At 51.6% G+C, this 17186-nt stretch overlaps 4 protein-coding genes across 4 annotated transcripts; 2 read left to right on the forward strand and 2 right to left on the reverse strand.

Moving 5' to 3' along the window:
• Positions 1-1356: 1356 nt before the first annotated feature.
• Positions 1357-3882, reverse strand: GT037_000707 (bzip transcription factor protein; the record flags this gene model as incomplete). The annotated part of the gene is made up of 8 exons (XM_038925754.1): positions 1357-1609; positions 1663-1775; positions 1825-2179; positions 2234-2673; positions 2726-2987; positions 3423-3623; positions 3674-3800; positions 3852-3882. 8 exons carry the CDS (start codon positions 3880-3882, stop codon positions 1357-1359), a joined length of 1782 nt encoding a protein of 593 aa, XP_038791610.1.
• Positions 3883-8244: 4362 nt separating this feature from the next.
• GT037_000708 (kinase-like protein) lies at positions 8245-10779 on the forward strand (the record flags this gene model as incomplete). Its single annotated transcript, XM_038925755.1, has 3 exons — positions 8245-8897; positions 8950-10420; positions 10468-10779. The coding sequence occupies 3 exons, from the start codon at positions 8245-8247 to the stop codon at positions 10777-10779; spliced, it is 2436 nt and encodes an 811-aa protein (XP_038791611.1).
• Positions 10780-11323: 544 nt separating this feature from the next.
• GT037_000709 (uncharacterized protein) lies at positions 11324-13821 on the reverse strand (the record flags this gene model as incomplete). The annotated part of the gene is made up of 7 exons (XM_038925756.1): positions 11324-11494; positions 11632-12320; positions 12383-12545; positions 12605-12686; positions 13239-13667; positions 13724-13763; positions 13812-13821. The coding sequence occupies 7 exons, from the start codon at positions 13819-13821 to the stop codon at positions 11324-11326; spliced, it is 1584 nt and encodes a 527-aa protein (XP_038791612.1).
• Positions 13822-15243: 1422 nt separating this feature from the next.
• Positions 15244-17062, forward strand: GT037_000710 (uncharacterized protein; the record flags this gene model as incomplete). Its single annotated transcript, XM_038925757.1, has 2 exons — positions 15244-15419; positions 15469-17062. 2 exons carry the CDS (start codon positions 15244-15246, stop codon positions 17060-17062), a joined length of 1770 nt encoding a protein of 589 aa, XP_038791613.1.
• Positions 17063-17186: the final 124 nt, after the last annotated feature.

The following is a 17186-nucleotide window of genomic DNA, read 5'->3' on the forward strand; positions in this document are numbered from 1 at the left end:
GAAGTGATCAAAATCTGGTTGTGGCTCAAGCATCTAGCATTCATAAAGCACACTAGTCCGGATATGGGGATCAGTATCGAAATACTCAGACCGCTACACCCCTCTCAGAGGCAGCGTTTCGCGTATGCGTGCAGCCTACCCATGTGGAGTGGACAAAACCTCGACAAAGATGTAGCGAGGTACTTCCAAATACGTGGCCTCCATTTGTAAGCTTCGCAGTTGGTTCGACACCACGTTGTTTACCGAGCGGTTTCAGCTCGACAGTAGGGATGGTATGTTGCAACGGAAATCTGTAGAAATGCATCTGAGGATAACTAGATTCCGAGAGACTGGTTCGTCGAAGCTAGAACATAGTGGGACAATGGTTGCAATGTCAGGATATAAGGGCGGGAAGATACTTGGCCGGGCCACTGCGGCTTCCGCGGAGAGCAAACTTCACAAAAAGGCCAGAGCTGTCGCTCCCTGACAGATGCACCTGCTCAGCTCATACAACACCCTGGAAGCCCTTACCGACCAAAGGATGGACCTCTTCCTGATGCCCACCCGAAAGAACTATCTGTCGCGAGTGGGTCATTTAACCACGGCAGAAGCCGAAGTCCCCACGCGTGCCCTCTAGATTACCGGGATCAGCAAGGTGCAAAGCTCCAACCAAGATATGTCGTTCTCAGGTACGGATACTATCATCGTCTTGAGGATGTAGATTGACTCAAAGCCAGTTGCGATATCGAGATATGCGCTGTAACCGCGAGCGTTAAAATTTATCCAACCAAAAGCATCGAACGACTCGAGTCGGTTCTCGATCATGATCATCATTGGCCATGGTGAAGTTCTTAGCGGGATCGCTTTTGTGAAGAGTGCAGACGTTCCACCGATCGCCGCACCGGTACGATTCATCCGGTCTGGCCTTGGCATCACAATCATCAAAGTGGATACGGTAGAGGTACGAGAGCCACATAGCTGAAGGCTGGTAGTGGAGTTCGGGGCTGGATTGTTTCCGCGGACTTGAACGACTGTTATATGAATAGCCTTGCGCTGCCTAGAACGCGTCTGGTTCTTTTCAGTCAAGCTTGCACCTTCTTGCAAGTATTGAGGTATGTTACATTTTGATTTTGTTGTCCTTTTACCTCAATCAATTATTGTACCCAGAACTTACTCTAGGATCGTCGATCATTGAAACTGATCCCTCAAATGCGGTTTTCACTGACAGCCGCCCCGTTAGATGACCAACGCCCAAAACTAAACGATAGACACACTAATCATGACCACAAAATGCGAAAACAGGTCTTGCCGAGAAATCCCCACATTGAACCAAACTCCGGAATTGCAACCCGAACGGCCCGAAACTCTACGACAATATTATGCTACCGGCTTTACTGGAATGTGCCCCTCTAGTTGAGGCATAATCTCAAGAACCTTTGGGTCGACTGTCCAGTTGCTCAAATCGGCGATGGTACTCTCAAACAGCGGCGTCATGCGGGTGTACCCTGATTCGATATCCCAGTAATGGCACGCATCGTCCGCATATGGCCACGTAACACCGATGAGGCCGACAATATGGGCAACTGGATATTCCTGGGGATGTTGGTATAGTAGCTGGCGAAGTTGAGGCCTGTAGAACTGTTAGTAGGAAGCCTTCGTCAAAGAAAGAGTCTGGAAACATACCAAGGAACCAGATCAATGAGCAAGTCATATGGAGATGTCTCCTGCTTCCCTACTGGTGGCATCAACCATTCCGGATTGGCATTCATATTCTCCACACTTGGCCAAATGAGATACTGTAGATGCATTAGCTACGACTCGGCGCCACGGAAACGATGAACTTACCCGCATCAGTTTGGTCAAAAGCCATGTGGACGCGAGTCTAACAGGAAGAGGAGACGCCGGAAGCAGCTTATTTACTGTTCTGGAACACCATGTCGAGACTGGCTGCGCATCCTGCGGGTCTAGGAAACCTAGTAAAAGAGTGTCCACATCGATCTCAGACCTTCCAAATATCTGTACCTCGCTCCACCCATTCGCAAGTAGATCTCGTTTCGTCCTCCGATAAAACGCACAGTCGAACCCGAACTTGTTCAAGGCGTTCGCCGCAGCCTCGAGGCTTAGTGGGGATGGGTTCGCGGGCACGGCAACATCAACGGCATTGTCATGCGAATAAGCCAGTGAGGACTGGCTTTGTTCTCTGCGTAAGTACTGTCAGCTGTCGTTTGTAGACATTTTGACTGATCATTCTCACCTTTCTTCTCGAGAGGAACTGCCGTAAGATGAGCCCCCCATAGGATGCGTATGGCCAGTAAAAGGCTCGCTGCTGTTTGGAGTCCCGAACGAATCGGCATCTGGGAGTGCTGGTGTCGGACCCAAAGACTCCTGCTTCTCGCTCAGCGGCATCCCAGCCGTAGCTGGAAACATACCTACCGAAAGTGCCTTCTTGACTTCTTCGGCTGAATGATGTGCAAATCCATTCTTCTCAAGCTCGGACGCCCAATTCGCTGCCGACGCGCGATCCGGTGCCATTGCCAGCAGCGACACAACGGATTTCATATCGTCCAACTCCTTGGCCAGTCGCCTGACGTGAGCCCTCAGTTGAGTTGTTGTTTTACCATCTTCTGCCACATCGTAGACACAGGTGAGGTTTTTTGATTGACAGGTGTTGCACTTGGGCCTCACACCATCACACTGAACCACATGTTAGTCTACTCATCCCAAGATCGATGAAATGGACATGTACCTTGGATTTGCGTTTTCTGCAGCTCTCACATGCTATAGATGTGATCTTGCCGCGAGGGGTTCGTAACGCATAGGTACCAGCGATCGGAGACTGGTGCTGTCCTCGAGCGTTTGCAAGGGCGCCCCCAAGTCCCTGCTTGGGTGCCAGCGGGGCTTTGTGATTTGCAGCGGCGGACGCTGCCAGTGGACGAATCACTAGATTCGTTTGGTTGGTATCGAGGTGGAGGGGCACTTGACTTTCGTCCCATTCAGAGGGCTCCTGGCTAATGAATTGTTAGCGAAATCCAGGTCGAAGTTCTGAAATTGCAGTTTCAGGTCTGGATGCATCCTGGTGGTTGCGCATTCGGTCTGCGCAGCTTGTTGCGTAAACACGCATCGATATGCGCGCCTTCGATGGTGCTTTGGACCCCGCGCCCGCAGCCCAAATCTGGCAACCCGGAGAGCAGTGCCGAAGAAACCCTTGGATGGGTAGCAATGCACGGGTCATCCTGACGCCGCAACGGGCAGGTCTCTCAAATTACCGCCATGATAATCAGGAGACTCTGAATGGAGGACTTATTCTCCGTCGCCAGTAGAGCTTGCCGAAACGCATAGCCACGGGCGGACGTAAGACGAAATGCCGATCCTTTCCTGAGAAGAGTACTTCTTGGACAATCTCTCACGATTCCCGTATAATTCTTGGCATATCCGGATCGTACCGGTACTTCGATACCTGCTCTGTCTTTGTGGTCGATGATGTGGACTGAGCCGTCCGCAGGTCTGAGGAAACGCCATCGCTCGTCGTACTGAAAGGCCATCTGTCACGCTCCGGGCGTTGGTTGGGTAATTCGACGAATCGTGGTAGGGCGCCAGGTGGGCGCGAGATGTGTCCTAACCGGTCCAGAGAAGGGAATCGATTGCTGTCGTGTATATGATGGTGGGGATATTCTGCAAAAACTGACATACTCACATTTGGATCCCTTGAGCTTGTCCAACAGCCTCCGAGGCACGACGCATCAAGCGGGGATTTGCGCTACCTTGCGGAAGTCCTTCTAAGGTGTCAGGCAAGCTGCCACTGCCATACCAGTAGTTCAATCCTGAGGTGTATATTAGTGGGGGATCAAGAGCTGGTCATACTGCCGACGTACCCGGAGACGAATTCGATGATTGTGCCGGCATGAATGCGAGCATATCTCAGGGCGGAGTTATCAACAAAAGGAGCTATGTCGGAGTAAGGTGGTGGAGGGAAGGATTTGCTTCTGCAAAATTCACATGAAAGATCCGCAATGCATATCGGGCATTAACTTTGTATATCCTCTACTAGAGCACTGAGCCTGAGGTTCATTAGTGCCCGGCGAACTCCTATGCGGAACTGCTGACACGCACATAGAGCTGGGACGAAGTTTCAAAAGCGTCGCCCATCTAAACACCAGCTTTCGGATGCAACTGGATCTAGTGTTTTAGCGCACCACACAGCGACGACCGCGGGGAAATCGGGTTAGCGGACGGCACTGTTGGACTAGGCTAGAACGGCCGCTCCTACGAGATGCTGGCAAAGGCATGCGAAACCGAACGCGGGTAGGTGACCCCATGATCCTATGTCATTGTCTTTTCGTTTCGTACAAGTCGCGATCGTGTGAGTAGTTTGCTCTGCGCCAGTCGCCTCCCAATGCGCCGTATGCACGATCAAGGTTGGTATGTGGAATCGGACCCTTTTTCTTGGTGTAAACATAGGTACGGTTAGATCACGCCTGCCGATCATCACTTTGCATGCTCACTGGTGCAGTGACGTGCGGCAGATCGTCCTCGAATCAACTTCCAACGAAGTTCCAGGCCTCCATGGCTTAGCATGCTGTATGATCTCAATCTAACATGGACGCTTGCTGGTATTTCGCTAGGGACACGTAGAATCTATGCAGCACACTCCTCTTGACCCAAGCCGGAGTGGTAATATCTAGTCGGACCGATAGCCTTCAAAGCTTGCTGGATGTGTTGCCGCGTCGAAGCGCCTGGCCAGGATCCGCCTTGAGAAAAATGCAGTGTGTTTAGACCATTAAGCATAGTCGTGTGTGACGTAGTTTTTAAGTTTGCCAATGTCCGCTTCGTGTGAGACCCTCAGGACGCCCGGAGGTTAAGACCAACATAGCCAAGCGGCTACCACCAGGGTCAATAGTCACGCAGCTGGGCAGGAACACTCTTCCCGCACGCGCATTAGAATGCATAGCGCGCCACCAACGAGCCACGCCACGCGCATGATAGAGAAAGTCATGTCGACGCGCTTATTCTTTCCACGTTGTATCAGAAACGGATAGATTACTCTCATAGAGCAAAGTAATCGACTCGGCAGGTATATGCTTCTTCGACGGCGCCCCCACTTAGTATCTACATAAGAAAATACTACCCGATATCTTCACTTCACCAAGGCTGGATACTCGAATGCACCTTGACCAGACTAGATAGTGATATAGCGTCAAGTCTGAAACTACCGACACCATTGTCTTTGTCAACCTTTAGAGGACGCCGTCTGTCTTGATGCTATTGTAGTGCCCCTTCGTCAAGCTTGTTCCTGACACTTTTTCAGATGTCATCAAGCAATTATTTGAAGTCGGCCCAAACTTGGCCCAAGAGGGCATTTCTACCCTAGGACGGAACACGAGGCTTTTCGTCTAGCTTCTGGCCAGAAGACCCAGGTACGGGGAAGTCTTCGCCAACGCTTCTCTAGCACATTGCTCTAGCCATGTGTGATTGGACTTCCGACCGCATCTATGACCTATGTAACGCCATCTCACCGAGCATTCATCCGTACTAGGTACAACCACGTGCTTCACGCCTCGAAGAGCAGAAGCCGGAATTGAGATTACTAGGTCAATGTAGATTTGTGATGCCCCTATTTCATGTTCACGCGTTTAGGTGATTGTCGTCGTTGTCGTCGACGTGGTTTTGGTTGGGGCCCAGATGCCGTATTCTGCCTGGGCAGATATTCTGCTCTCCTCAAAAAAGAAAACGGATGCGCCTACCATTTTGGATGTAACCTGGCGAAGCCGACCTTCACACCGAGATTTGCTCCTCCACATTCCGTTTGTAACCTTGGGCTATGAATACGCGAATAGGCACCCTAAAATTGCAGAGTTTGCTGCTACTTACGGACCTGCGCCAGATCTCGCGCGCCTTGATATCTCAGACGTCTCAGGAGGATAACTAAGATTGAGGTAAAATGCTATCCATTTGATGACATACCGCTCATTGGATTACTATGAGACCCTGGCCAAGGATCTTTCAGATTTGGTAATGTTTGAACTTATGTGCGAATGGAGGCGTACGTCCTAAGCTGCACGGTTATCTCACTTGCTACAGTCTTCAAGGATTGTGCGCCTCCGACGTTCACCTCTTGCTATGCACTATTGACGTAGAGGCTTGGAACCGAAGAATCACCTTGGCATAGATTGAGATCAGGAGTTCAAGACAAACTTCATTGTTAGGTGTGCCATGGTACCCCCTCTGGTGCGGCCGGCTTTGCCCGATTGATGACGTATAGTATCGAGGGATCGTTCGTCAACTTGGGATACACGACTGCGTATGCGCCGTAAAACCGAAAAGCTTGGTTTACAAGCGTCGAAGAGGCGTAGAAGACGAATGTGCGGAGGATATAGATCGAGGTCCAGACCTGATTTCCTCAAAGTCCCCTGCTGTCGGTTCTCTATCTTGTCCCAGCAGTCCGGCACACGCTATATCAGGGTCTCTACCGTTTCGTACTCTCAGCACGTCAGCGGCTGCGGGAGCGACTCCGCCAAGCACAATTGGTTCGGCTGCTTGTCTAGCTCAGTCACAGGGTCATCCAACCACCGAAGATCTTCGGTGACAAACATAGGTCGTTAGCACAAAGGAATGTTTGAAAACCTGGCTAGCAAAGCCACCAGAAGAGGTACCCTTCGGATAGGGTCTCATTCGACGCGTCCGTTCCGCCTCTTGTGAAGAATAGGCTCTCCTAGATATTATCTCCTGCATATTGCACGAGTCTTATCCTTCGCTTTGATGTAGTGCGAAGTTTATTTTACCTGAGCTTCCTTATCGCGCTACATTGTCCAACATCCACATGTATCTCCTAGTTCCGGGGGAGCAAGTGTACGATATGTTTCCTATGACTGCCAAACGTATGGCCCGTGTTTCAATGGGAAGTAGTACGATTTCGCAGTTTGCCAACTGGCTCCAGAGCCCATTGCTCACCGCCGCAACATAACATGGACCGTGCTTTTGATACCAATACACCCAAATTGTGGAAGTGCTTCGTATTCTGCTGCGCCTCTACCCAAGGGGCATGTTGCGCCCAGTCGCTTAGAGGGTTATGAGGCAAGTGTAGCAAGCATCTGAACTGTTGACGGTGATCATGTTTGGCATATTTCCGCGGATACGCGAAGATTGACATGCCTCAGCATTGCACTGCCTTGCTGGCCCATAGCCAACATGTTACTGTTACATGGATCGGCTCGCGAATCTTGGATGCGGAAGATCTTCGAGTGCGTGAAGCTAGACGGAGGGAGGCGCAAACAACCAAGTGCTTAGCCTCATACATGCGATCAGGGGTCGCAGAGCCTCGGTAGACATCGATGCGAGAATGGATGTGCTTTCGGGGGGATGTCGCCGATGCAATCAGTTCCAGGCCCAACTAGGTACCGTTGAGCCCGAAGCGTCACACAATAAACTCAACACGCACCAGTTTCTTCTGCGCAGATCCGGACTAGAGAGTCATGATCTTTGGTTATGGATGTTAGCATTAATCATAAGGGCTTGACCAAACAGCTCTTGCCTCTTGCACGACGGAAGCCGCAGAAAACGGACGGCGAGGTACAAGCGCTCTTTTAATCGGCGAGTCTCCCATAAGATGCCGGCTCAGGATGCATACGATTTGCAACAGTCTCGAGTCCACACAATGAGGCAAGTTCAATTCGACCTCTTCGTCACATCGAATGAAGGGTTCTCCGCGCGGGATGGAATGCTGGCCAACTTGCATGGAGCTCGCTGTGCGCGTGTATTCTAGCGGTTCTGTTCAGCTATTGTATTTGCATACAGCTCAGCATAGGACCATGGCTGCGTGTTGGAATAGGTAGGTAGGTAGGGACTTGGCAGGCAGCGTCGAAGCAGCTTGTATGGGCTTTGGGTCGCTTCTGCTCGAAAGCGCTTCCTAATTCCCTCGAGTGATGTTGGAATACATGAATGCTGGTGTGAAAGTAGCCCAAGTTTTGATATGGGATACGAACAGCACAGTCACGTGAGACGCTTAGGTAATAACAAAAGCTCTGACACCCACCATCTGCACTTTCCCCGCTGTATCGCGAAGCCAACCGCGACAAGACCACGACGAATTCCCTCATCACCAGCGCGTTCCTGCTAACTACATCGGTGTGATCGCGCCTGTCTCTTCTTCTCTGCTACACAGTCAGTGATAGAGACACTCAATCTTGTCATCAACAAGAAGCAAGCTGACGCCCAGGATCCCTTCTCTAAAGCAAGATAGCGTCGCACAGCACCACAACAAGAGCCAACATGACAAAGTCTCGCTCAAGCTCTGCGTCAGAGGGCGAGGTCTTGGATACCCGACACAAGGCAAACACAGTCAACTCGCGCAACGAACCTGCGATTAACGGCTCAAACAGGTCCTTTGGACTGGATGGTGCTTATGATAACTACCGCGCCTTGAGTCGATCTCCTTCGCCATACCGCCGCAAGCGCACACCGTCACGATCTCCGTCGCCATATCGGAGAAGCCGCGCCGCCGACCGTTCGCCATCGCCTTACCGACGAAGCCGAGCTGATCAAGCTGGGAATGATTCAAGGGGCTACAAGCGCAAGGCCTCTCCGCCGCGCAGTCGCCCTGACAAGCGATACCATGCTGATCATAGCAGACACGGTGATTCTCGACGAGCTCCGGGACCTCACCAGACCAGTTCTGCGAAGGAACAGAAGGACGTACCAGATCGACCGCATGCAAAGCCTATATCGTACGCCGAGGTCGAGAACCCGAGTCCTGTCCCAGACTTCCGAGAGTCTCTGCCGACCGACAAGCGACCTCAGAACTCGCGTCACGGTGACAAACAGCGTGAGAAGACTCGCCAGCCGCAGCAACAGAGCAGACAGACACCGTCCCAAGAGTCCAATTCTCAAGCAAAGCAGGCAAGCGTGGCCGAAGATGTTGACATGTAAGTGGACCAGCTCCCAACCAACCCCATCTAAGAGCTGACTCTGCAACAGGACGTCCGCCGACGATACTACTGATTACACCCCAGCTCCGGTCGAAGAGAAAGTCCCCACCCAAGAATCACGCGAAGAGAAGCGTCGACGATGGGCTGCTATACGCGCAGCTGCTGAGCAAAAGAAGTCAAAAGAAAACCTTCTCCAGCAGGCTGTCCTTACTAACGCGTCCGAAGCGACGACGCCCAATGTTGCTTCCCCAGCCGCCTACGCAGACAGCCCCATATCACCGTTCGCATCGCCTCGCAATGGCGACCTCGACTCTGTACCCGCCTCTCCAGACGTCATGATAATTGATAAGCAGGGTGGGATCAGTGCTGGTAACAGTCCTGCCGCAGCGAGTCCATCAGCAGCGGACTATGACCCCCTACAGGACATGTTGGATGACCGTGATCGAGCGGCGAAGAAGAATCAGAGCTCAGAAGTGTCCTCGGATGCGTACCGCGAAACCGATCCGAAAGCCCTTTCTACCCTTCCAGCTGAGAAGGTAGCGCCTGTCAAGAAACAAAAAAAAGAATTCGACATGTTCGCCTCTGACGACGAAGATGAGGAGGAAGATGTTGGGACTGAGGACGTTGTCGCTGCGAAAGGCACTGTACTTGACGAGAAAATGCTCGATAATTGGGACGATCCTGAAGGATACTATAAGCTAATTAGCAACGAGCTGGTGGATGGTGGACGTTATCGCATGATCAAGGGTCTTGGGCGTGGTGTTTTCGCTAACGTCGCACAAGCTGAGGAGATCAAAACTGACAACGGCGACACGAATTCGAGAATCGTCGCTATTAAGATGATCCGCAGAAACGACTTGATGAGAAGGGCCAGTCAGAAGGAAATGGACTTCTTGCGCAAAGTCAACGAGGCAGATCCACAAGACAAGCGCCACATCATCCGCTTGCTGGGGTCGTTCGACCACAAGGGTCATTTGTGTATTGTGTTTGAGCACATGTCGAAGAACTTGCGGGACTTACTCAAGGAAGAAACTAATGGCCACGGTCTTACGCTTCCAGCTGTGCGTATCTATGCGCGTCAGATGTTCCTTGGCCTCCAACACTTGCAAAATTGTCAGGTCATTCACCTCGATCTGAAGCCAGACAACGTTTTGGTCTCTGCTGATAAGAAGACCATAAAGCTTGCCGATTTTGGTACCGCGGTCGACAAACGAGACGTTATCGAGCGCACCGAGTACCTCGTCAGTCGGTTCTACCGCGCACCTGAGATTATACTCGGTATGGACGTTGGCTATCCTGTAGACATGTGGGCTGTAGGTTGCACCGTATATGAGTTATGGACTGGCAAAATTCTTTTCACTGGACGATCAAACAACCAGATGATCAAATCCTTCATGGACTGCTTGGGATGGCCGAGCGAGAAACTGCTCAAGAAAGGCCTCGTCAACAACATTCTTGAGAACTTTGAGCTGGGACCCCCACTAAAATTCATCAGCCGTGAAGTTGACCAATACAACAAGGTACGCTTTCGTTATTCATTTGAGAGATGGAGCTAATTTTTTCACAGCTCTCTGTTCGCAAGATCGAGCAGCAGAAAAGGATCAGTCGCGATATGAAGACTAGAGTCCACGACGCCGCCCGAAACATATCTAGTGGAGGGCCAACTGTCAGCGAGTTAAACGATCTAGCGGATCTGTTGAGTGCTAGCCTACACATGAACGTCGAGAAGCGCATATCACCAAAGGAAGCTCTTGCACACAAGTTCTTTGCTAACAAGAATCCTGCGCCCAAGACTGCCACGACCACAAAATCTGCTGTCGTCAAGCCGCCCATGATGAAGCGTAGTACCCCAGTTGGTACGCCTAGTGTTCGTCGGTAAGCACTGCAAAATGGATTTTTAGCGTTGCAGTTTTATTGACTTTCGGCGTTGTTTTGCTTCTCTGCTTTCAGTATGAAATGACGGGCCGTTTTCGAGGGAGGCGCCCGGGCATCCGTTTGAGATCCTGAATATGAGAAATCAACATAGCTGGTTACCAGGCATTCATCAAACTGGTTTGTGGAATCGGGGATGCTAGCTGTAGAAAATAACGGCAGAGGAACCTGGTTCTTGAAATGAGTGGAAAGCGTCTTCTTTGACATGGGACCTGGCGCCAGCCTTGCGACGCTGTCCACATACAGCTTCCAAGTATGTCCTCTTTTAGCCCTCCAGGCCAAAAACTGTTGGGATGCAGCCGCGGTATTAATCGGATCGGAGAATAAGCACTTGCTGTCCAGCTCACTGAGCCATGTGACATAGTTAGCAACTGATGTATGGAACATCGAAGTACGTCTTCACATGTACAATTTTAGGGTTTAGACGATTTCGAGGTCATGCACCACAAACGATTCAGACTCTTCAACTTGCGATACAAGCATGCTATAATTCAGGCGTCAATCTCTCCCTTTAAGAAAGCCTTTACTTTGTCACCCCAGATGACTTGACGCTTGTAAATTGTCATGCCGGGTGCACTGCCAAGGCCCAAACCATCAATAGCCTCCGCAAGCACCTCTCCGCTCCCCTCATCTCTCAATTCGCGCAACGGATACTGATACGTCTAGCTGTTGTCAGCGGACCGTCAAGTGAGAAGAAGCTCCATCTGAAGCCCTCCAAACTAGCCAAAATTACCTTGAAAGCAAATACTAGCGCCCCGGTCTTTGGCAAACGATGCAATGTCTGTCTCTCACATCTCACCACCGTCTTGTCCAAATCAATTTCCTCTTCCGCTTCGATCTTTTGCTTCTGAGCCAAATCCTCCTCACTCATGTGGTTCCCTTCCAAGCAGAACAACTCTCCATTTGTACTTATACTCCAATTACTCCGCTTGACGATCTTGCCCACGGGTAGGTTGGCAAAGAAGCGATCCATGCTCTTTTCTAGCTTAGCGGCATAGCCGGGGACAGGAGCATGTATGGCAGCGAGAAGTTGATTGAGCTTGGAACGTGTGTTGAATCCGCTCGGAAAGCAGTTTATAAAGGCCGTTAGCAAGTATTTAGTCTGCGTAGTGGTACCGAACGACGAACCATCGAGTGGTTCGGAGGCGAAAGGGGAAGGGGTGAGTAGTAAGAACTCCGTGTCGATATTGGAGCCTAGGATTTCCAGAGCTTCTTCCCCGTGAGTCATGTGTAGTGGGATCAGGCTATCTGTGACATGGTTGCGCAGATGCTTTCCCGACTCCGTGATGGCGTATAGACTTGGAAAGCGAAGAGGCAGGTATGTTCTTGTGAGCCATTCGTACAGTTCTAGGACGGCGGGGACGGCTTCTGAGTTACATGCAAGGACTTCGTAACGTTCCTTTTCGATGAGTCGCGAACGGATTTGTAACCGTTCGCGATAAGTGTTATCCATTGCAATTAGATCATTCAGCGTAGCATTTTCGAGTGCTGTTGCAGCGTCGCTGTTAGTGAATACGCGTGCTCTTGGTACGTAGTGGTAGAGACTTTACCCATTGTCATGTGGTATTTTGGTTTGAAAGGGCGGAGCTTGAGAGGCTGTGCCGTATCCAGGTTGAAGTTTGAAAGGGAGGTGATATCATCGTATGCGAATTCTGAGTATACGTGTTCGGCTTTCTGCTTGACCGGTGTTGACAACAATGGAAGTCGTAATCGCTAGTTTAGAAGTTGCGTCAGAGTGCTCGTGTGGAAGATCAGTGGACAGAAGAACATACACAGATGTTATTCTGCAGGTGAGCTCTTTTGGAGTAGGCATAGGCGATTGCTCCTAGTAACAGGAGCGTCCATGCCAGCGGTCTGTTGATCATGTCAAGTTCGTCCATGGTAGCTTGGATGACTGTTCAGAAGTATCACGCAGGACAGTCGTATATAAGTTATGTTCAATGTCAATGTATGTGTTACCCACGCAGGGCGTCGGATTAACAAGTCGTCATGACATGGAAGAAAGAAGACATGAAGCGGTAGACGCTGCAAACGCTTCAAACGCGACGGCAATGCTATCAGTTGTTGAAACAAGTGGGATCTAGTTGCCTATCAGAGCTAACCCCGCATTGGAGCGGTTACGCTAAGATGGCGTACTAGCAAACGGGGCAGATCACAACGATGCAGTCTTGCACGTGTGCTTGAAATTGGACTAGTTGTGAGATTGATAGTCTCAGCAGACAATCTGTTCTGCCTCGATGCTACGTCTGCAGCTGTCTGACGCAGGACAGACTTGTAGTAGATATCGCTGTCCCAGTCCCACCAGCTCCTGCACTTGTTCCTCGGCTCTGTCAGGCCTTTCTGCTTCCTCGTTGGCACGCTTATGCTTTAGCGTCCTCGGCTTCTGGATGGCCTACAGGCACCAACTTGCCCACAACAAGGTACTTTTCCTCGAATCTCTCTTCCCAACCTCTCAAGGCATCCAGCTGCTCAGCATCCAGATTCTCCAGAGTGTCGAGTGGTCCGTCCAGATCCTTGGTCAGCATGTCCTCATCAAAACTACCGCAGGCCAGGCCTCTCGAGGCATCGCGGCCAGCGAAGTTTGCATAGGGGCCACCCGGGCCATAGAAGTTGCGGCCGGATGTGACGTCAAAGACGCGACCACGAACCGCGAGATAGACAGGCATGTTGTTCAAGCCATTGTAGGGGAAGAGCGAGGGCGGGGTGAAGGTGCGGAAGACGGTTGGCGGCGGGGCGCGTGGGAGGGTTTGCGGGGCGGCTGGTTTGAGCCGGAGATAGACAACAAGGGCGAAGAGGGAGAGGAGGATGAGGTTTATCGGGGTGAAGACGGAGGCGCTGCGGTTCTGTGAGTCGAGTCGAGTGCTTGCTGGGTAGCTTGTATTGCTGCTTACGCGTGGGTTGCCGATGGCTCCGGAAGAGGTGAAGGGAGTGCTGTTGCCATTAGCTTGACCCCATGTACGCGCACAATGCAGAACTAACCATCCGCCATGGTGGAAACGCGACGTTGTAGATAGGCTACGTGGGTGACAGTCGACGGGGCTGTCGTGGTGGATGGTAGGGTTTCAACGGCGCGGGGAGCTTAGTTGCAGGCCATGATGCAACCCCCCCATGCTCAGCACTAACCAGACATGCATGCCCAAAAGACGACGGACGTCCGCCGCAAACTATCACGAACCTGCATGGCACATGTTCCCGACGTACAAATCCAGCCGTGCAAGCAATGGAGTCATTCGGATTGCCAGCGGGCCGTGAAAGGGGGTAGTGCACATGTTATCACAGCTGAGGCGCGCGTGAGACATAGCCACTCTCTCTTTCACCGGAGAGTCGCCATGTAATCTTAAGATACTTTGACGACATCTTCACCTCCACTTCACAAACCCCAAGCATGCGCCTACCTGCGCGCAAACACGAGCTTCGCGCCGCTCCACCCATCCCATCCCTGCGCCTCACCTTTTGAAACAAGGCCCTGAAACGCGCGACAGCGATTCATTTCCGCCGCCTTGGGACTCGCTGATTCGCCTAGGCTGCACTTGTCGCCTTGGGCCTATCCAAACAATCGTCAGAGAGCAATTCGCTGCCGTCGAACCGCTGCTTGAAGACAGAGACTTGCGGCACCGGTGCGATATCGTGCCGCTGGCGCTTTGGTCGAGGCGCACTTCCTACTTGGTTGTCTTGTCCTGGTCTTCTTCGAGTGAGCTGACACCATCTACATCTCGACGTCGACTTGATCGCCCTCCTTCATTTACCAAAATTACGCCTTCGCATCCGCCCGTGACCAAGGATCCGAGGCTTGAACCTACATACATGCTGTTTCTTTGTTTAATCTGAGCGTCAACATCAACTATCAACAATCAACCACTTCTTCAACAAATCCGCTTTACGCATAATATCCTGTACGTATATTCCTTATCTTGTCGCCAGCTCTTTTGCACTTGGTACTTGCGTTGTCGACATCGGCCATCGGCATCCTCTCGTGCTCGTTTCCACATCGTGTTCCTCGAGACGAGAATTGCACATGGCCTAGCAAGAGTCGGTATTCTCGCCTTCCTCATACTCGCCAACAGTCTTGGAGGACATCGCACGTCCCATCTGCCTTGCTGTACGTGTATTCTATGGTATTGGCCGCCCACACCTCTCTGATCGACGGACCATGTTTCTCGCCTATCGCCCGCACCGACAGCTGCTTCCACCAGATCTAGGACCTTGCCAAGTCTCGCGATGTCGACGGGTTTCAAAAAGCACCCAACAATCATGCAATGTGCTCTGAAGACTGCTGGGAATAGGAGAGGCTCCGTCGCAATAAGTAGCCCTCAGCCGCTGAGAATGTCGCTTTGCCTACTTCGTGATGCTCATGTATACTTGTACTTCTATCGATTCGGGCTAATCTTTGTTTCATGCAGAATCCTTAATAATGTGGAAACGATTGCAGGGTGCCGTCCGGGATAAGGATAAGGAGAGGCATGCACGAATAGGCAATCCCGTACTTCTTGAAACCACTTATGACGAGGATCAACTGAATCGCAATCCCAAAGTGACCGACCTCCAAAATGGCAGTCACCAGAATTATGCGCTCCCTCCGCTGTCCCAGTAAGTACTCGAATCCTCATTTCCTGTGTCACCACTGATTGCCTGGCAGTTTATCAGCTCCTCACGAGCCTCCCCACTATAGATCGTCAGAAGTACCAACAGCCTCGTCTATTTACTCACAAGACACACTCTGCTACAACAACGACAATCCCACAGCCACATCTCCCTCCGCTTACCACGACATATCGCCTCCTAGCTCTCCTGAGCCAGAACAGCACTCCTCCTCTTTTCTACCTCGAAGATTCCGCTCCATGCGCGACGTATCACCCATGGACGAAGACCGCAAGAAACTCGAAGACAACACCCGCGCGGGTAGCCACATTCCTGTTCTACGCAGAGCGCCATCCGTGCTTAGAAATGGCGACGCAGAGTCAGGACCAAAGCAGAAGTTTTGGGAAGGCAAGCTTGCACCAAATTCTAAAGTGAAATGGGACGAGTATTCAGGCGAGCCCAATAGTGCAGGAAAGGCCGCGTCAGTTGATCCAGTCTCTTATGCGAAAGGCGTGGCATCGTCAGACAGGCCTATGGGGTATCAGGTTTCAGTCAGTGGGCCTCAGAAAAAGAACACAAGTTTCGGCGAGCGTGTTGGCCGCTTCGGGTCGAAGCGTTCACCACCGCCCGTGGAGCCGTGGAGCCGAGCTACGGGACGATCAGAGATCGCACCTCCGCTGAAATACCAACCTGCAGACAAACCACTACAGATACCACGAAAGACAGTCTCACCAAGCACAGACCAGGAGGTGTCAAACGCGCTTGCGGCTGCCATCATCTTCGATACCAAACTGCCTGATACTCAATACGTAACAACTGAAATGGCGCCCAAGGATCCACGCGACAACGATATGCGCTACAATGACAGCATTAAGCCGATTGCCCCGCTGAAAGTGGGAAAGAATACTCCCACCTCACCTCAAGGCTTAGGGATTACGACTTCGTATCCGAGCCCTATTACTCCAACCACCCGCACACAGATGAACCAGTCACCAGCCACTGTGACACCGGTAGAACAGACGCTATACCCCAGCTTACGGAATACGACCCCGCCTTCGGACAAGGACAAGCAAGCGCCCATCAGCCGATTTTCGTGGACTACCTACAACAGCGCGACGACCGCCCAACACTCACCACCACCCTCACCACCGATTGCGAAGCGCGTCGTGACAGAACCCATATCAGCCGCCTCGTCAATCCTAAATCGCCGCCGCCCAGTGCCATCAGCAGATAGTGCCAACGCGCCCAGCATGCCCAAAGTCTATGCCCGTAACCCAACTTCCCCTTACGCCTCATCCACCTTCTCCAACTCGTCCAAAAAGGCACTGCCACATCCCCCTAGCGCTCTCAGCGCCATCGACCACATTGCCTACCTGGAATCGCAACAAGAAGACCTGCGTATCCGTCGTAACAATGTGTACCGCCTACTAAAGGACTTGAACAACGCTGCGCCGACTAACCCGCTAGTCACTGACTTCAAAAAGGCCAGGGTGGCGGAAGAGAGGAAAAAGGCGTTTCAAGAAGAGTTGGATGAGATTCGCGCCGAGGAGCATGACATTGGGCTCAAACTTCATCGCGCGTGGAAGAAGAGGGAGAGGGATGATCCAAACTCCAATGGGAGTGCGTTATGGGTGAGGAGAGTTACCAGCTAAAAGGAGGATGCGTGTTGGTGTATGATATGAATCTTTTCTCTTCTTTTCCTCCAAGGCATTTGCATAAGGTGGCTGGTGCCACTATTTCTGGCTACATCTTCTCTGGCTCAAATCATCAGGGCTT

The sequence above is a fragment of the Alternaria burnsii genome, assembly GCF_013036055.1.
Source record: "Alternaria burnsii strain CBS107.38 chromosome Unknown 705, whole genome shotgun sequence".
In the NCBI taxonomy this organism is placed as follows: domain Eukaryota; kingdom Fungi; phylum Ascomycota; class Dothideomycetes; order Pleosporales; family Pleosporaceae; genus Alternaria; species Alternaria burnsii.